The 20,876-nt window shown below is 43.6% G+C and overlaps 1 protein-coding gene across 1 annotated transcript in view; it reads right to left on the bottom strand.

The window, feature by feature from the left end:
* LOC105944215 (cadherin-related family member 3) overlaps positions 1–20,876 on the bottom strand; it is an 85,412-nt gene that overhangs the window by 25,576 nt on the left and 38,960 nt on the right. Inside the window, exons 6-11 of the mRNA XM_045135668.1 lie at positions 18,113–18,220; positions 17,206–17,402; positions 13,548–13,725; positions 10,303–10,465; positions 7,810–7,912; positions 1,086–1,184 (exon numbers count right to left, since the gene is read on the bottom strand). Of these exons, the coding sequence (XP_044991603.1) occupies positions 1,086–1,184; positions 7,810–7,912; positions 10,303–10,465; positions 13,548–13,725; positions 17,206–17,402; positions 18,113–18,220 (848 nt within the window). The remainder of the gene's footprint in view (positions 1–1,085; positions 1,185–7,809; positions 7,913–10,302; positions 10,466–13,547; positions 13,726–17,205; positions 17,403–18,112; positions 18,221–20,876) is intronic.

The raw sequence follows: 20,876 nt of genomic DNA, 5'->3' as shown, positions 1-20,876 counted from the left end.
GGCTGGAGAGATGGCTTAGCAGATAAGGCACTTGCATATGGAGTTTAAGGGCCCAGGTTCAACTCCCCAGTACCCATGTAAGCCGGATGTACAAAGTGGCTCATATGTCTGAAGTTTGTTTGTAGTAGCGAGATGACCTGGCATACCCAATCTCTCTCTCTCTCTCTCTCAAATAAATAAATAAAATCTTTTTTAAAAAGAACACTTATCAAAGCAAGGGTAGAGAGATTTCTAAGTGGTTAAGGCACATGCTTGCAAAGCCTGACATCCTGCGTTCAATTCCCCAGTACCCACGTAAATCCAGATGCACAAAGTGGCCCATGCAACTGGAGTTCATTTGCAGCAGATCGAGGCCCTGGCACAGCCACATTCTATCTCTCTTTTTTTCTCCCTCTCACCTTGCAAATAAATAAATACAAAAAAATATTTTTTAAAAATGATCAAAGAAGAAATCCAGAGGCTACAGAGAACTCAACACTAAATCAGACTGCCTGCAGGCCTGCCATGACCCAGGGAACACTGAAGAGGAGGGGCCAGAGACCTAGTAAGAGCCACAGAGCGGGCAGGAATACCTGATGCCCCTGCTACTACACGCGGAATGAGCAAGACCTCCATGAACCCACGGTGAACACCATAACCCCGCTGAACCTCCAGGGTCACAGGAGTTGGAGCGAGGGGATAGAGTATCCCTGCTATTATGCATGTGTGAATAACATATATACCCATATAATACATATATGTATCTGTAAAATAAAATTTTTTTAAAGCCCTAGCACATGGAACATGACAAGTACTTCGTAGACATCAGTAGTTATTGTTGGCAGTGGCATTTTGGTTTAACAAATATGGTCAGGGCTAGGATACAGTTGCTTTACTCTTTATTACACAGCTAAACCCTCAAAGCTACAGAATGGGGCTAAAACTCAGTGGCAAACGAACACCTGTCTAGCCTGCATGAGACCCCTGTATTCGATTCCCCAGCTCCAGCAAGAAAAAAGCCTTTAAAAGATTCACATGAAAGTATCGGGGTTTCCTTCCCAGCCCTACTGAGAGCCTCTGTACCTTGGAAGTGAGGGAGTTCTTACCTCCTGCTGTCTCTGGAACCAAGAATGAATAGTGTGCCGCTTGGAATTTGGGACTGAAGTCATTGGCAGGAGCGATCTCCACAATGATTGTCACTGTGGCTGAAAAGTGGAACCGTCAATGAGTGCTGCTTCTCTTTGATTCTATCTACAGACCTAAATGTGCCCCAAAGTGCAGAGGGAGAAAAGGACTTCGAAAGGACAACAGGATTCTTTTGTTGTTGTTTATTTCTATTTATTTATTTGAGAGCGACAGAGAGAGAGAGAAAGAGACAGAGAAAGAGAGAGAGAGAAAATGGGCACACCAGGGCCTCCAGCCACTGCAAATGAACTCCAAATATGTGCGCCCCCTTGTCCATCTGGCTAACGTCGGTCCTGGGGAACCGAGCCTCGAACCGGGGCCTTAGGCTTCACAGGCAAGCGTTTAACCGCTAAGCCATCTCTCCAGCCTGACAACAGGATTCTTTATGCCCCACCACAGTCAGTATTCTTATGCTCTGTTTTCAAGAAGCCCAAATCGACCTGCGTGGTGGCAGACTTCTTTAGTCCCAGCACGCCAGAGACCAACGTAGGAGGATCACTGTGAGTTGGAGGAGACTCCATAGTGAATTCCAGGTCAGCCAGGGCTAGAGTGAGACCCTACCTCAAACACACAAACAAACAAAATTTAAATTTAAAAAGTAAAACAAGAAACCCAAATAAATAAAATTCAGTGTCTGTCAAACAGGCTAACCAAAAAATTTTATATATATATATATGGTGTTTTACTTCATATAATGGAAACTTATATGTGTCCATATATACTTTATGTTTATATATAATTACATATTTTACACAAGAGAGTTTATTACATTTTTCATGTGAATTAGTTGGCTGAGGTGGCACTTTCAACCCCATCTATGACATTTTACACTCTCCTTCTAGTACATATCCCAGGAAGGGAAATGGAAGGAGACTCAGAAAACCCTGTTTAATGCCTGGCATTAATATAAAGTTCTGTGACCTTGAACTAGCTTTAACTCACAGGATGCCCAGCTTCCTCTTCCCCAAAACAAAAAGGACTAACAATGCCAGGCATGGTGGTACACACCTTGAATCCCAGCGGAAGTAGGAGAATCACCGTGAGTTGCAACCAGTTGGGACTACAGTGAGTTTTAGGTCAGCCTGGGATGAAGTGAGACCCTACTTCTAAAAAGAAAAAAGTAGGAATAATGTCAGTGTTAATCTCTTACATCACAGTGTAGATGTGAAGATAATGCTCAAGAAAGATTTTCAACTGAGAAAAGATTAAGGCAAGAGGAATCATTATATTTTGCTCCCACTGTGTGATAAAGGAGGAACTCTGTATTTCAGATCAACAAATTTAGGTAGCATAATAGAGACTTGTCAAAAAGAAATAAATTGCTATCCAAACATAAAAGTAAGCAACTTGATAATGTAAAATTTTTAATAAAGGTAAAATAATAACTAAAATGTACTATGTAAGGCACTAATTTGTCATTGGTATTACCAGCCAAGTTTCAACAGGTGAGAACTTGAAATTCGCAGAATTAAGTTCAGGGTCCAATGTCACAAGGATGATAAATCACTGAGTCAGTATTGCACCAAACTATATTGGCCAATATCATCCAAAATACCTTCTCTGAGATGATAATGTATCAAACTCAAAATCTCCTCAATCAGATAAACATTAAGAGGCTTCTGTATGCAAGACTTCGTAGGGCTTCTATTTAATTGTAATCTCCAGGTAAGAACTGCTCCCCAACTGTACTTGGCTGTGAGATCCCCCTTTAGCTGATTATCCTACAGAATTTACGCTTGCAAGAAGTTCTACATATTGCCCCTCCTGAACGTCGTATGCCATCTATGTCAAAGAGTAACAGTGTAAATTGAAATTTATAAAACCCTTATTTTGGGGAATACACAGCATCCTTTGCTTTGGAATTGTTATAAAACCTTTATTTCAGGGAATCTAGGCATCCCTTCTTATTGTATATGTTGCTAACCTTTATTTTAAGGACTCTAAGGCATCCTTTGCTTTGTAGTATATGCCATTATGTGTGTTTTCAAGGAATAGCATCACCAGTGTTCACCAGATTGTCAAAGGTGTACATGATCTCCAAGAAAGTCTAGAGAGTACTATTCTACAAAGACAAGGGTTTTGTTTTAAAGCCTGTGTATTTATTTCTTCAATAAATCCAATTTATATGTTGCAAGAACAGGTGTCATTTATAGCTCTGCCATACTATGATTTTTATCGCATCCATAAAGACTCCAGATTGTGCTAATTAGCTGGATCATAAAAACAGACTGAACTTTATGTACAGTGTCATAAGCCTTTTATGAGCAGTTGCTGTGACTATGTTGGGGTGTGAGGACCAGAGAGGAGACGGATGGACTCCTAGGAGGGTCTTTTTTCCTCCCTCTTCAGGAAAAGCTCAAGAAATGGAGAGGCAGCTAGTTGACAGAGGGCTTGCGCAGAATATACAAAGCCCTGGATTTCATCTGCAGTATCATGTAATGCAATCCCAGCACGCAAATCTCTGGCTATTTAGTGAATTTGAGGCTAGTTCATGCTACAAGAGACTTGGGAAGGAAGGAGGAAAGAAGGAAGGAAGGAAAGAAGGAAGGAAGGAAGGAAGGAAGGAAGGAAGGAAGGAAGGAAGGAAGGGAAGAAGGAAAGAAGGAAGGAAGGAAGGAAGGAAGGAAGGAAGGAAGGAAGGAAGGAAGGAAGGGAAGAAGGAAGGAAGGAAGGAAGGAAGGGAGGGAGGAAGGAAGGAAGGAAGGAAGGAAGGAAGGAAGGAAGGAAGGAAGGAAGGAGGGGAAAAGACTAAAATCTACTGAGAAATAAATAATTAATTAGTTAATTAAATATTTAAAAGGACTGGCGAGCAAATAACCTGTTGTGATGCCCACACAAGTGCAATAGTGGCACACAGCCATGGGTGGGGAACCAACTGCTCTTGATTTGGCTAACTGATCCCCTCAGTGGTATGGGACCCATAGCTGGAACTGGAAAACAAGTCAGAACCATATCCAAAAATTAGCCCACTCCCTTATATCAAGCTACCATCAATCATGGGGTACAAGAGGGCCTACACCTAGTAAATTCTCTATTAAAAAATGTAAGGGTTATCTCATTTGTCCTGGTGCTAACTTACTCTCTGTTGAAGAATCTGCTTCTCTTTTGCAGATAGATGCAGATCCTAAGGAGAGAGCCACCCCATCATACCTCAAAAGGGCCCCGGCTGAAACTAAGAAAAATTGGTGAAACAAGCAAGGGAGCTGTTTTCCTGATGAACCAGATACCAGCACAAGGGGGAAGGAGACCAACACAGAGAAAAATCAACGCCTACCAAATCAGAGAGCCAGAGCCTCAGAGGCCCCCAACACCTCATCACTGAAACAGACCAAAAATGAACCCAACAAGGCTCAGGGAAATTTTGCAGAAGAGGGGGCGGAAAGAATGTCAGAGCCACATGTTGGGTCATGATATACAGAGACATCTATCTTACCCATAACTGTGGGCTAACTCCACAATGCATGACCCATACACCTCAACAAGGAGGGGCCAACGGGGAGGGGGTAGGTCATGGATGAGCCTAATAATGGTACCAAACTGACTGTATTTGCTGAATACAAAACCAATTAATAAAAAAATTAAAAAATAAAATAAAATATAAGGGCTGGAGAGATGGCTTAGCCATTAAGTCACTTGCCTACAAAGCCTAAGGACCCAGGTTCAATTCTCCAGCACTTACATAAGCCCAATGCTCAAGGTGACACAGGTGTCTGGAGTTCATTTGCAGTGGCTAGAGGCCCTGGTATTCTCTCTCTCTTTCTCCCTCTTTCTCAATAAATACATAAATAAATACCTAGTGAGAAGAGAAGGTTCTTTTTCATCTTTCCTCAGTTAAACCATTAGGATAAGTAGCTGTAAGAAAGGGCATTTTCCAGGCATGGTGGTGCACCTGTAACCCCAGCACTTGGGAGGCAGAGGCAGGAGGATCACCAAGACTTTGAGGACAACCTGAGACTATATAGTGAATGCCAAGTCAGCCTGGGCTGCAGTGATACCCTACCTTGAAAACCAAAAAGAAAGAAAGAAGGAAGGAAGGAAAGAAGGAAGGAAGGAAGGAAAGAAGGAAGGAAGGAAGGAAGGAAGGAAGGAAGGAAGGAAGGAAGGAAGGAAGGAAGGAATGGAGGAAGAAAAGGAGGGTGGGAGGGAGGGAAGGAGGGAGGAAGGAAGGGGACCCATGCTATAAGGTCATGGGTTAGGTGATAGACCTTTGCGAGAGACTCCATCAACAGCAATAGAGAAAATACAATACTTGTGTGCATCACGCAATTCTTGGTTCCCTCTCGTCTACACATCGCTTCTTTATATAGTTGAGTCATATATGTTTACGAATCACCTTTTTAAACTTAACTTATGTTCATTTTCTCATCATTGAAATAAAAATACCTGACAGAAGAAAGGATGTGCTTTGGCTCATGGCTAGAAGGTAGACAGATCATCATTGCGGGGAAGGCATGCAGCCTTTTGGGAGAAAGAACTCACCAATGGTGTTATACATCAGTGGACCCTGCAAGACTTAAAACTGGCCAGCCAGGCCAAATGTGCCAACTGATGCAATAGTGGAATGACTTTTATAAGAGAAACAAACTGCTCTCTGATTGGACTAGAGGCCTGATCCATGGGAGGGAAAACACACCTGGATGGGGAGATCATAAGACCTACAAGAGTAACAACTACTGTTGACTGGCTAAATGGATATATTATGCCCACCTGCCAGGCATGGTGGCACACACCTTTAATCTCAGCATTTGGGAGGCAGATGTTGGAGGATTGCTATGAGTTCAAGGCCACCCTGAGACTACATAGTGAATTCCAGGTCAGCCTGAGCTAGATTGAGACCCTACCTCAAAAAAAAAAAAAAAAAAGCCCACCAAACTAATTGTCCTCTGAGCCACTATATTTATGCCCATATATTAATGCAACTCTCCCCTTGGGTTAGAGAAATGTCTCTTTGCAAGTGGTGGTGACCACTGGGGAGACTCAAAAGCGACCATAATGTTGAGCGGAGTTTTCAGCACTAAGTGAGATAACTCTATCATGCCCTCCAAAGAGTAGAGACCATTGAACAAGAGATGACAGAAAGAATGTAAGAGTCAAAGAAAGGGAAGGAGTGCTTACATTGCTGCTTTCCAGATACAAAATGGCCTTGAAATTCATGACCTCTCAGTGCCTGGCACCACCTATACAAGACCTGCATAATAGGACGGGGGAAATGATGACATCAAAAGAGAAGAGAGTTTGAGGCCACCTTGAGACTCATTATGAATTCCAGGTCAGCTTGGGCTAGAGCAAGACGCTACCTTGGAAAACTGGAAAAAAAAGGGGGGGCTGATAAATGGCATAGTGGTTAAGGCGTTTGCCTACAAAGCCTAAGGACCTTGGTTCAATTCCCCAGGACCCATGTAAGCCAGATGCACAGGGGGCACATGAGTCTGGAGTTCATGTGCAGTGGCTGAAGGCCCTGGCACACACATTCTCTCTTTCTCTCTATCTGCCCCTCTCTCTCTCTGTGTGTGTCTCAAATAAATAAACAAAATATTTTAAAAGATAAGAAGAAGAAGAGAGCTGAAGACATGGTTCAGTGGGTAAGGTGCTTGCTTGCAAAGCCTGATGGCCTGGATTCAATTCTCCAGTACCCAGGTAAAGCCAGATATACGGGGTGTTTCATTCATCTGGGGTTCACTTGCAGTGGCAGGAGGTTTATGACAGCCATTCTCATTCTTTTTCTTCTCTTCTCCCTCCTGTGTCTCAAATAAATAAATATATATCTTTTAAGAAAGGCTGGAGAGATGGCTTAGCAGTTAAGGTGCTTGCCTGCAAAGCCAAAGGACCCAGATTCGATTCCCTAGGACCTATGTGAGCCATATGCACAAGCTTATGCATGCATTTGGAGTTCATTTGCAGTGACTAGATGCCCTAGCATGCCCATTCTCTCTCTCTCTCTCTGTCTCTCTCTCTCAAATAAATAAATATTTTTAAAAGCCAAGTCTGGTAGCCCACACCTGTAATCTAAGCACTCAGGAGGTAAAGGCAGGAGGATAGCTGTGAATTTGAGGCCAGCGTGGAACTACAGAGTGAGATTCAGGTCAGGATGGGCTACAATGAGGACCCCTACCTCAAAAAAAAAAAAAAAGAAGAAGAAGAAACTAATTGGAAAGAAGGAAATCAGTGGAGGGTGGATTTGGAAGGGGTAAGTGGGATGGTAGGAGGGAATTACATAGTTTATTGTCTATACTTATGGAAGTTATCAATAAAAAGATTTTTTTTAAGTGAAAAGACAGGTGTGGTACACACCTTTCATCTCAGCACTTGAGAGCCCAAGGAAGGAGGATCACTGTGAGTTCGAGGCCAGCCTGAGACTACATAGTGAATTCCAGGCTAGTTCAAAGCTAGTTCAATACCACACCTTGAGAAACAAAGATAAATAAGTTTCTTTAAAAGTGAGCTGGACGTGGTAGTGCACACCTTATTCCCAGCACTCAGGAGGTAGAGTAGAAGGATTGCCCCGAATTCAAGGCCACCCTGAGAATACAGAGTGAATTCCAGGTCAGTCTGGGCTAGAGTGTCACCCTACCTAGAAAAGCCAAAAAAAAAAAAAAAAAAGTGAAGAGTATAAAGACCTGAGTTGGACCACTTGGTCATGATTACCTGTGTGAGGAGGATATACGTCGTCAGATACTGACATCGTCATCTCATAGACATGTCCTGCTGCAGCCACCTCTGTGTCGTCATCGTCCAGCTCTCTGGACACCTTGTAGAACAACATGACGTCAGCAAATAAAAAACACTAAGCATTTTAACGTGCATGCCTTAAATGATCAATCATTCTGCAAAGGGCAAGTGCATGTCTGTTTTTATTACCTAAGCGAGTCATCACAGTATGCCTGAGCCCGACATAGGTTGGTACATAAAATGAGCATTTTGAAGGGACAAAGGACATTTCAGGTGCCCTTCCAGAGTAGCTTACTTTTCCATAAAGCATCATAATAGGTGATGGTAGGTCATTTCTTATATTGCATGCTAATCGTGTTGCCTCAGGCAACGCATTTTAAAAGAAACCCTATTTTGAATGGACGTGGACATTGTATGGGAAAAGGCATGATAACAGTGAAAAACAGTTGTGGTGGCATACGCCTTTAATCCCAGCAATAGGGAGGCAGAACTGCCATGAGTTCGAGGCCAGGAGACCCTACCTTGAGAAAACTAAAACACCCTGAAACAAAGCTAGTCTTAGTATAAGCCACTCACCATTCCATAAATAGTTACTGAATACTAACTGGGTTCCAGTCATGCTGTAGGTATCAGGCCGGTAACATTAAATAAGATGGCCCCCTATTGGAGACTTAAAGAAGTCTCTAGCATGAATCTCAGTTGGTATAAACTGACTGAATAGGACATCAAAGACCCCAGGGCTTGGAATCAAATATTCGTTTGAAAATTAACATATGACTCATTCAGAGTATCCACTATGCACCAAGTACTGGAGGAGGTTTTGACTCATAAATGAGAACCACTTAGAAAGATGTATAAATCCTGGGGGTGGGAAGACCACTCGGTGGTTAAAGGGGCTTAACTCTGCATGCCTCCCAACTGGAGTCCAGATCCCCAGCACCCTTGGAAAACCAAATGCAAAGTGGCACATGTGTCTGCAATCCCGCCCCGCCTATAGCTACAGACGGCAGAGCGGGAAGCATTCCAAAGCTCACAGGCCAGCTGGCCTGGCATCTGCAACAAGGAACAAGAACAGGACCAGCATCCTGAGCTTATCTTCTGATCTTCACACTTCTGCACTCTTCACACCTTCCCCTGCCCCCCCCCATGCACACAAACCTACACAGACAGAACATGTGTAACTGTGACAGTCTAATCAGATCAACAACTAATCAGACAGTTACCGCAGCACAACAAAGTGCTTTTGATAGGCGATGTAATGTGCTTAGCAGAAGGGACTGAGCTTGTTATGGCAGTAAAAGAAAGCTCTTAGGACTAAGTGACACTTCACACCCAAGGATGAACATGAAAACATAGCCAGTAATTACAGGTTCGTAGTAAATGCAGACAGCTATGCAGTTGCAGGCCCAAATCTTAGAATCACGTTTACAAATCCTCTGCCTTCATCCAAACTCCATCTTACAGAAGTGATGGTTTATATTTGCACTGCAAAATGAGCAATTGCCTGGCGGAGCCCTTGGCTCAGTGCCCACGCTTCCAAAGGCCACACCATATGCAAGAGCTCAGCTAGTAGCTTGTTAACTTTCTCAAGGAAATTTGGGGTCCGAAAATGGAAAAGTTGGGCTGGAGAGATGGCTTAGCAGTTAATGTGCTTGCCTACAAAGACTAAGGACCCAGGTTCGATTCCCCAGGTCCCATGTAAGCCAGATGCACATGGTGGTACACGCATCTGGAGTTCCTTTGCAGTGGCTAGAGGCCCTGGCATGCCCAATCACTCTCTCTCTCTCTCTCTCTCTCTCTCTCTCTCTCTCTCTTTGTCTCAAAGAAATAAAATAAATAAAAATAAAAAAGGGAAAAGCTCACCATTACTTTTACCGGTCATATATCATGTATGTGTGTAATATTTTTTGCTAAGGTAGCAGTAGGTAAGTTGGGGGGAAGTTGGTGATATTTGGGTTCAAGAACAACTATACCAAGCTATTAAGGATTGGCACCTGAAATAAATGCCATGGAAATGAGGATTCTGAAAGAGGGATTCCTTCAAATGCAGATTCTTGTGCTGGGAAAGACAAAAAGAAATCTATTGTGTTCAAACTACCAGGAACATTTAGAAACTCAAGAAATGGGATGGGGAGGAGCTGGTACAACTCACTCTGAGCGCCAGGAGAATAGGCCATTGTCACACATACAATCACGCAGACTCACCTCTAAGGAAATCAGTGTGATTTTTAGCTTCTGATTTCCCCAGCTAGGTTGGAAGTAAGTATTTTATGCTCATTGTAAAAAGGAAAAATGGTAACAGACAACAAAATAGAAAAGGGTTTGCCCAAATGTCTTCCAGCTAGGCAGTGGAGGAGCCCAGGCGCCTACTAGACTCCTCTTGGAATCTACCAGCATCCGCCCACGTGACCATGAAATGTTGTCGCCTCCTTGGGAAAGCTCCCATGAGTGATAGCACCTGGGGCTCACCTGGATAAAATTTTCAGCATTTGGCACTTGCTCAAAGAGTTGTCCAGAACCAATCGGGCCTGAGCTCGGAGCATAATGGATTATATTTGGAGGCTTGTCAAGGTCATGACACAGAAGTTTTGCAATTACTGTGTCTTTTCTGATCATCTCTTTGCCTGTGTACCTGTTTAATTGTTCAAGAAGAAATGTCACTTTAGGCAAGAGTTCTTTTAAAATACAATGCTTTCCCCATAAACATCAACTAGCTCTGAGAAGGCCTATAAGTAGATACCCTGTTTACACCAGAGCAGACAGATACACTTTGGAATTACACTTTGACCTTGGTGAAACTGTACTGCTTTAATGGGAGGGGTTCCTTTCTGCACTCAACTGGGCATTCTGTAAGAATGGGAAGTCAGGGATGGAGAGATCGCTTAGCAGTTAAGGCGCTTGCCTGTGAAGCCTAAGGACTCATGTTCGACTCTCCAGGTCCCAGTAAGCCAGACACACAGTGATGCAAATGTTCAAGGTCACACATGTGCACAAGGAGCGTCTGGAACTCAGTTGCAATGGTGGAAGGCCCTGGTGTGCCAATTCTCTCTCTCTCTCTTCCTCTCTCTTCCTCTCTCTGCCTCTTTCTCTCTCATAAATAAACAATAAAAATAAATAAATAAAACCACAAATTTTTTAAAGTGTTCTTAGCTATCAATGGAAAGCTGCTTTGATGGGCTGGAGAGATGGCTTAGCAGTTAAGACATTTGCCTGCAAAGCCTAATGACCCAAGTTCGATTCTACAGTGCCCACATAAAACCAGGTACACAGAATAGTGCATGCATCTATCATTTACAGGGGCTGGAGGCCCTGGTGTGCCCATTCTGTCTCCTCTCTCCCTCTCTCTCTCTCTCTCTCTCTCTCTCTCTCTCCTTGCAAATAAATAAAGAATTTTTTTTGGCTGGGTGGGGTGGCACACACCTTTAATCCCAGCACTAGGGAGGCAGAGGTAGGAGGATCGCCATGAGTTCAAGGCCACCCTGAAAATACAAATTGAATTCCAGGTCATCTTGGGCTCTAGTGAGACCCTACCTCAAAAAAATAAAAAATAAAAAAGGAAATATGTTTAAGACTGCTTTGAGATTCTATCTCATCTCAGTCAGAATGACTATGATCAAGCAAAGAAGCTAAGGGCTGAAGAGATGACTGAGTGGCTAAAGGTGTTTGCCTGCATAGCCAGTGGCCTCAGCTCATTTCCCTAGCGCCCACATAAAGCCACACGCACCAAGTGGCCCCTGCATCTAGAGTTCATGTGCAGTGGCAGGTGCAACTATACTCTTCTCTCTCTCTCTCCCTCTCTCTCTCTCTCTCTCTCTCTTTCCCCTGGCAAATAAACAAATAAAATATTTAAAAAACAAACTAGAAGTGGTTGGAAAGGAGAAACCCTCATTTCCCTGCTGATGGAAGTGTAAACTGGTGCAGACACTATGCAAATCAGTGTAAGGGTTTGTCAAAAAATTTAAAACAGGGGCTGGAGAGATGGCTTAGTGGTTAAGGCATTTGCCTGCATAGCCAAAGAATTCCAGTTCAACTCTCCAGGACCCACGTAAACCAGATGCACAAGGTGACACATGCATCTGGAGTTTGTTTGCAATGGCTGGAGGCCCAGGTGAGCCCATTCTCTCTCTCTCTCTCTCTCTTTCTCTCTCCCTCTTTCTCTCTCTAAAATAAATTTTAAAATAAAATATATGGAGTTTCAAAGGAAAAAGTGGGAGGAGGGAGGGAATTACCATGGGATGTTTTTTATAATTACAGAAGTTGTTGATAAAAAAAATAAAATATATATATATACCACGTCTAGGTATATATCCCAAAGAGTATAAATCTTCTATGGAGATACTTGCACATACATGTTCATTGTGGCTTTATTCACAATAGCAAGAAACGAAATCCATCCCAATGCCCACCTTTACACAATGGGATTTTATTCAGCTGTAAAGAAAAATGAAATGTTCAGGACAACGTATGGATCTAGACAATGTTACATTTGGTGAGGTAACAGACTCAGAAAGACAAATGGTGCACATTTTTTCCATAGCTTCTCACTGATGTGAGTTTATGTGGGGGTGGGTATGGAGACCGGTCCCCAAACTAGAACGAGGACCACGGAGGGAGGAGACAGGCTTTAAGGGAGGTGAGGGAGGGCGAGAGCCCTGTACCATGTGTGCAGAAAGGGCAACACCTTACCCAGCTCTCTGATTCCAGCGCTCTGAGCCTCAGAATTTCTTCGTCCTTTATTTGGCATCAAATCCTGACCTGACCTGAAACATCTTATATCAAAACGTTGTCCAGACTTCCAAATCATTATATGGTGCAATCAAAGTGATTTGATTACTGGTGACAACTCATCTCCACTGGGAAAGTTGCACAATATTTGATGTGCACATCAAATTCCATTTTTTTAATTTTTTAATTTTATATTTTTATTTATTTGAGTGGGGGAGGGAGGGAGGGAGAAGAGGAATGCCAGGGCCTCTAGCAACTGCAAACTCCAGACACATGTGCCACCATGTGCATCTGGCTTGTGTGAGTCCTGGGGAATCAAATCTGGGTCCTTGGGCTTCGCAAGCAAGTATCTTAATGGCTAAGCCATCTCTCCAGCCCCCAGATTCCATTTTTAACAAGAGCAAAATGTCTAACTTAAACCCTATGTAGTGACAAGGGTTTTGAGTAATAGGTAACAGAATTGTAATAAAGAAACATTTATAAAACGTGCCACATGCTCAGCCCTGTCACACAAGTTATTGATTTAAAAAAAATTTTTTTCAAGGTAGAGTCTCTAGCCCAAGTTGACTTGGAACTCACTATAGTTCCAGGCTGGCCTCACACTCACAGCGATCCTCCTACCTCTGCTTCCCGAGTGCAGGGATTAAATGTGTGTGCCTGGCATCACAAAGTCTTCTTAATCCCATTTCATAAACAAAAGCTGAAGATCCAAGGGCTTAAGTAACTGATCCGAGATCACATAGCTAATGACTAACAAGAGGAGATTTGATGTGACTTCACATCTCAAGCTTTCTCCACTTTCTTCCTGTCAGACCTTGGAAACCTGGCTTTTTGGCCCCAAGTAGGACCAACAGGCCATTTCTGAGGAACATGGCATGAAACCAAGAGGTTTGAGCCAGTAAGTAATGGTGGTACTAATAAACAGGGTGGTACTTCCTCCCCTCATACCCACTGTGCATTCTTGCTGCTGCCCATCCGTCTCAGCTCACCTAATCAGATACTGATCACAGACAGGTGAGTTGTCATTAACACCATGAATGTAAGCTGTCACTTGAATCGAAGCACACCTCTGGTCAGGGTCACAAGCCTTAACAGAGAAGGACTGAACGCTCGCAAACCCAGCTCTTTCCACGTCAAGACGGGCCACAGAAACCACCGTCCCCTGCTCTGTAACGAAACAGCACATCTTGGGTTGTCATTTTCAAAATCACTCCGGTAATTAGCTATAGAAAAGATAATGTATAAATTATGCCCTATTCATTAGCATTCAGAACCTGATTCCAAGTGCACCCACAGAACTTACTTACCCTCAAAATTACATTCAATCACACCAGTAGCAGAACAACATTGGTTTTTAAAATATTTTATTTATTTATTTAAGAGAGAGAGAGAGGGGACAAGGAGGAGGAGGAAGATAGAGAGAGGAAGAGGGGGAGGAGGAGAAAGAGAGAGAGAGAAAGAGCGAGACAGAATGGGTGTACCAGGGCCTCCAGCCACTGAGAACGAACTACAGATGCATGTGCCACCTTGTGCATCTGGCATACGTGGGTCCTCATGCTTCACAGGCAAGAGCCTTAACCACTGAGCCATCTCTCCAGCCCAGCATTGTTTTTCGCTTAGGATAGCAGGCTTTCTGGAAGAGGCCCTTATTTAAGGACTTGAAACATATGTGGGAGAAGAAAGCGGCAGTCCAGGGGAGACCATGCCTAGAAGAGGGAATCATAAATCTCATTGCAGTGGGAGTTGTCCAGCTTCCTACACACCTGTAGTAGTCTGAATGTGCGTCCCCGCTGACTCAGGTGTCTTATTAAAGCCTGTAACTTGGGTATCCAGCTGTCTGGCCGGAAGGAGGTATCACTGAAGGGCAGGTCCTAGGGTCTAGCCCTAAGGTATGTTTGGGAGTGTGCTGGTTTGATTCAGGTGTCCCCCATAAATTTAGGCATTCTGAATGCTAAGTTCCCAGCTGATGGAGATTTGGGAATCAATGCCTCCTGGAGGGAGTGTATTGCTGGGGACAGGCTTATGGATGCTATAGCCAGTTTCCCTTTGCCAATGTTTGGCACACTTTCCTGTTGCTGATGTCCACCTGATGTTGGCCAGGAGACGATGCCCACCCTCCGCTCATGCCATCATTTTTCCCTGCCATCACGGAGCTTCCCCTCGAGTCTGTCAGCCAAAACAAACCTTGTTTCCCACAAGGTGCTCTTGGTTGGGTGATTTCTGCCAGCAAAGTGAGCCTGACTGCAACAGGGGGTGGATCTGATTTCCAGCCCAAAGAGCATCTTGAGCTCTGAGAGGCGGGTCCCTGCTACTTGCTGCCTGTTTGTCCTTGCTGCTTTTTTGGGGGGGTGGGGGGATCCTGGCACCGATGGTTTCGCTTGCTTCAGTTTTTCTCTCTGCTTGGATTCATGAATGGGAGCTCCCTTCTTCTACCATAGATGGAACTCCCCCTGGAGCTATAAGCTTGAGATAAACCCCTTCCTCCCCTACAACTTCCTCTGGTTTGAATGTGCACTCCCAAACCGTGGAACTGACTACAACAGCCCCCATCACATTCTCAGGCAACAAGCTTCGTAAGTGCTTAACCCCGTGGCAGGAACGGTGTTTGCAGAGAATGAAGTGAGATCCCTGGCATTTATCGAAATTACAATCTAAGCTGAGATTGTTTGTTTATAGACAAACACCAAACTTCAAATGATAAGGACATGACAACTGTGATGTGGTTTTAAAAGACAATATTGTCTAATGGTCTGGTGCAAAAAAGATGCAAGAGAGAAGTCCCCAGGCAGACAGCCTTCATGGGCTCACCAAGTAATGGACAAAGAGAGAAATGAACCAGATGGAGGTTTGAGAAGACTAGCCAGAATAAGCAGCGCCTTCCTTGATGGCAAGGTAAGAAGTCTGAATCAAATTCCAAGTGCAAAAGAAAAGCGCAGGAGGGCCGGAGAGATGGCTTAGTGGTTAAGGCACTTGCCTGCAAAGCCAAAGCACCCTGGTTCAATTCCCCAGGACCCATGTAACACAGATGCACGAGAGGATGCATGTGTCTAGAGTTGGTTTGCAGTTAATCAAGGCCCTAATGTGCCCATTCTGTCTCTCTCTCTCTCTCCCTCTCTCTCAAATAAATAAACAAAATTAAATTAAAAAAATAAAAGCGCAAGAGGGTTTTGCACAAAGGAGAAATATGGTCCAATTTGAGTACTTTAAAAAAAAGTCTTCTAGAGGTTTGCTAGTTAGCACAGTGGATAAAATGCTTACTGCACAAGTATAAGGATTGGAATTCAGCACCCACGTACAGTGAGTGGGCATGGTAGCCAGACTGTAATCCCAGGGCTAGGGAGGCAGAGACAGGGATGCCTGGGACAAATTGGCTAACTAGACTACCTGAATTAGCAAACTCTGGGCTCAAGTGAGGGTCCTGACTCAGTAAACACAGGGCAGAGTAAGGGAAATACCCAGTGACAGTCTTTGGCCTCCACATGCATAGGCACACACTGTACCCACACACGTACGAACATGGGCAAATGCACACCACAGTACACATGCAGAAGAGAAGAAAAGCATTCTAGCTGCTCTGTGGAGGCTCTTAACAGTTGGGAGCAAATGAAAAAGCCAAATAAGAGATCAGGGTGTGAGGGAAGGCAGTGTGGCATGGGGACAAGAGACAGGGAAGCGACAGTCCCAGTACAAAGGTATACGAAGCCAGGCGTGGTGACACACCCTTTAATCCCAGCACTCAGGAGGCAGAGGTACTTAGATCCCTGTGAGTTCAAGGTCACCCTGAGACTACATAGTGAATTCCAGGTCAGCCTGGGAGAGAGCAATAGGCTACCTTGAAGAAAACAAAGAAGACTGTACCACCCAATCATTGACTCCTATATGCAACTTCATATCTATAGATAGAACTTCATACAGAACTTCATGTCACTGGGGGGTTCTGGGAGCCATGTGTGGCACACACTGAAACCTGTTCTACGCCAGGGGCGGAGAGCGGAAGTTCGGAAACCACCTCCTCAGCAGAAGAATTTCTTCGAGCTCAGCAGCTGGAGGAGAGAAGAGCAGCAGACAGGCCTCCAGTCAGCCATAAGCCAAGAATGGCAGCTGGTAGCAGTTAGAACCAGGCTTGCTACGCCGAAATGGCATGGCCTGGGGGCACGTGAATGGGACAAAGACAGACCTGCTGCCATGGCTAACCCTGCATAGAAGCGGAAGATGGCCACCTGCCCTCGCTATTCAGCTCCGGCTTTAGCGGGCACAGCACTGATCCTACCCCTAGTATCAACTCATCGGATGAGGGATAAATGACTGACTCTTAGCCAGTCCAAGAAGATTCTTTCTCACAAACATGTGGGTCTTAAGTAGAAAGAAGAGTTAGGTCTGAGACAATGGGCTGGAAAGGCAAATAAAGTGGAGGGTTCATATAATGTAGAAACTATGAAGAATCCCATGTGTCAGTAAATGAAAGAATGAAAAATTGGGTCTTGCAGACTGTTCGAACAGCCGTGTCTGAAGCACCTTCCACGTGCTTTATAGTGAAGTTCTAGAAACCAAGACGCCATAACTACCCTCTAGGAACTCATGTCTGGAGGAGCTGGGCAATCACGTAGGATCGGACGGGTCATGCACTGAGAACAGCTCTCAACCTACCTTTGTCGACTGCGAAGTAAACACTCCCTGTATCTAGTACAAAGGTTAAATCTCCCAAGTTATCTTGGTCGGTTGCCTGGCACATTCCGATTGTCCTCCCAATCGGAATTTCTTCATCCAACGTGATGTTGATTTCATTGCACCGAGTTGAGTTTACAGAAGTAACACTCAAGACATCATTTTCAATGTTGAACAGACTTGTTTTAAAAAGAAACGATTATTAGAGGCATATTTGCATGTTGTCTTTTCCACTCCTTATGGTGGTGAAGGAGTAACAGACAGATACAGCAGTGACAAAGATGGAAATGATGTTCACAATATAAACGGTTAAACCAGTTATTGATTACTTACCTACAGTTCAGACAAAACTCTAAGTACTATTCATTTCTTACCTAGGAGGTTGGTAACATGTATGAACCCATTCTATAGATATTAGAGATGCAGAGTCTAAGAAATTAAACAACTTTCAGAAGTAAATATCAAGGTGGCTGAGAGATTAGAACTCATGTCCACTTTTTTGCCCTAGGATCTACAGACTTAACTTTTTAGTAAGAGCCAATTTCATAGAATTACTGATCCTCAATGTGCTTAGATAGACTCCCTGGTGATAATGCCAGCCAAATTTCCCTTGAGGGTGGCAAAGCCACCACGTCAGACACTGAGAACTACAACAGAAACACCACCTTATTCTTTTGCAGTTTCAATACATTTTATATGTTAAAACTGTTGTGCTTCTGGTTTTTAAGAAAGCTTGTTTGGAATTTTACATCTCAAGTGGTTGTTTTCATCTTACTAACTTATTTTCATTGTCAGCAGAAAATAAATAAATAAATACAGAAGGAGAAAGAAAAGGCTACTATCAAGATTAACTTAATAAAGTGTGTTTTATATGATAGCATCCCCTTACCTGCAGGTGAGAGTGGGGTCCTCATCATTTATGTTGATGAGGAAAATCTTTAGATTTCCAGAAACAAACAGGCCTCCAGGATCAACCACTTTAATAACCAGTGAAAAACTAAAGGCACAAGCACAAGAAAAACAGCTGAGATTTCACAGTCATGGAAGTGGAATCCACTAGACTTAACTGGTCAGTTAAAATGTAAGTCAGACCAGTTATTTCAGCAGTTAAAATGGCTAACACGTGGTCAAGAAACAAATGAATCAAAATGGTTGAGAGAAAAGGCAAGGGACTTGGAGAGAAATCTGTTACCCTTTAACTGATAAGCCATCTCCCCAGCCTGAAATTTTAATTATAATTGAAAACAAAAGTGAATAATTGTGTGTACCATGTACCACATAAAATGTGATGATAGCCAGGTATGGTGGCACATGCCTTTATTCCCAGCACTCAGAAGGCAGAGGTAGAAGGATCACCATGAGTTTGCGGCTACCCTGAGACTACAGAAAGAATTCCAGGTCAGCCTGGGCCAGAGTGGGAAAAATGTTCGTGGCTCCAGAGGCTCCTACCCTTCAAACACGGTTGCTGCTGCTGTTTACATTGGCAACCAGCAGAAGCAGTGCATGCTTGAATGTGGAAGAGCCCGGGCAGCAAACTGGCAAGGCCAGCCTAGGTCATATAGTGAGACCCTGTCTCAGATAAGCAAATGAAAAAGAATGCTTCAAAACAAATTAACCACTATGGGGTTGGAGAGATGGCTTGGTGACTAAGGCATTTGCCTGCAAGCCAAAGGACCCAGGTTCAATTCCCCAGGACCCACATAAGCCAGATGCACAAGAGGGTGCATGCATCTGGAGTTTGCAGCGGCTGGAGGCCCTGGTGTGCCCATCCTTTCTTTCCCTCTCTCCCTCTCCTTCTTTCTCTCTGTCAAATAAATAAATAAAAATATTTTAAATAAAGAATAAAGACATTTTTCAAGTTCAATCTGAAATATTTTGTTATTTTTATTTTTTGTGTGAGAGAGAAAGACTATTGGCATGCAGGACCTCCAGCCACTGCAATTCAACCCTAGATGCCTGCACCACCATGTGCACATTTGCGACCTTATGTCCTTGCATCACTTTGAGCGTCTGGCTTACATGGGATCTGGATAGTCAAATGTGGGTCCTTAGGCTTCACAGGCAAGTGCCTTAACTGCTAAGCCATCTCTCCAGCCCCTGAAAAGTTTTAATTATGGCCTGCAGAAATGGATTAGTGGTTAAGGCAATTGCCTATAAAGCCAAAGAACCCAGGTTCGATTTCCTAGGACCCACATAAAGCCAGATGCACCAGGTGACACATGTATCTGGAGTTCGTCTACAGTGAATAGAGGCCCATTCTCACTCTCTCTCATTCTCTCTCTCTCTCTCTCTTTCTCATAAATAAATAAAAATAAATTTTAAACAATGAAATGTTTTAATTACAAGAATGGGAAGAATATGACACTAGCAAGCTATGTAATCAGGTTCCTTTTTGTGTTGCTGGCCAGTGGAGTGCAGCAATACCGAACTCTTCTGAACTCTTTTATCAGGATGTAAAGGAGTGATTTCACACTCACCATACCTTCCTTAGAGAAAGAGAATTGAGAATACCTACCTGATACCAAAAACCCAGTCAAAAGACTACGGCTGGGAAGTGCATAAGGAGAAAATGACTGCTGATAGCTGGTTAAATGGATATACTATGCCCACCAAACTCTAAACACTTAGATCTATGTCCATATATTAATGTTACTCTCACTTTCGGTTAGAGAAGCTTCTCTTTTCGGAAGGCAACGTCCACTAGGGAGACTCAAAAGTCACCACAGTGCTGAGAAGAAGTGACAGTAGAGTGTTCAGCACCAAGTGACACATCTCTATCACACCCTGCAAGGCTCAGGGACCATTGTAGAAGAGGTGGCAAAAAGAATGGAAGAGCCAAAGGAAGGGAATGACTGCTTATAATACAGTCACAAAGTGGCCTTGATGTTCACGACCTCACAGTGTCTCATGCTACCTACTCAAGACCTGCATAATAGGAGGGAAAAATGATGACATCATAATAGAAGAGGGTCTAACTGGAAAGAAGGGGTTCAGTGGAAGGGGGAGTTTGGGAGCGAGCTGTGGGGGTTGTGGGAGGGGATTATGATCATGGCATATTGTCTATACTTATGGGATTTTTTCAATAAAATGGGTTTTTGTGGGAATTGGTAAAAATCAGGGAGATGAAACAAACATTTTTTTTATTCTCATTTAAAGGTTTACACAGTGACCCAAGAACCTCTTGAGCTAAGGAGAAAATTAAAGAAGGATTCTCTCTCTCTCCTCTCTACCCCCCACCTCTCTTCCTTTTGTTTTATCAAGGCATGGTTTCACTCTAGCCTAGGCTGACCTGGAACTCACTCTGTAGTCTGAAGCTGGCCTTGAACTCACAGAGATCCCTACCTCTGCCATTCCAAATGCTGAGATTAAAAGTGTGTACCCAGCACTCTTTTTTTTTCAAATATTTACTTGGTAATTGAAGGGGAGGGGGAACAAATGTACCAGGACCTCTTACCACTGCAAACTAACTCCAAATGCATATGTCACTTTGTGCATCTGGCTTTACATGGGTTCTCAGGAATCAAACCCAGGCAGTCAGGCTTTGCAAGCACCTTTAACTGCTGAGCCTTCTCCCCAGCCCCGAATAAAAACCTCTCCATAGAATTTTAATAAGAATGCATTGTAAGCTTTGCCCAAACAACAACTTATTCCCA

The sequence above is a fragment of the Jaculus jaculus genome, chromosome 16, assembly GCF_020740685.1.
Source record: "Jaculus jaculus isolate mJacJac1 chromosome 16, mJacJac1.mat.Y.cur, whole genome shotgun sequence".
Classification (NCBI taxonomy): Eukaryota; Metazoa; Chordata; class Mammalia; order Rodentia; family Dipodidae; genus Jaculus; species Jaculus jaculus.
The sequence above is the reverse complement of the archived record's forward strand: the minus strand, read 5'-3'. Positions and strand labels throughout refer to the sequence as shown.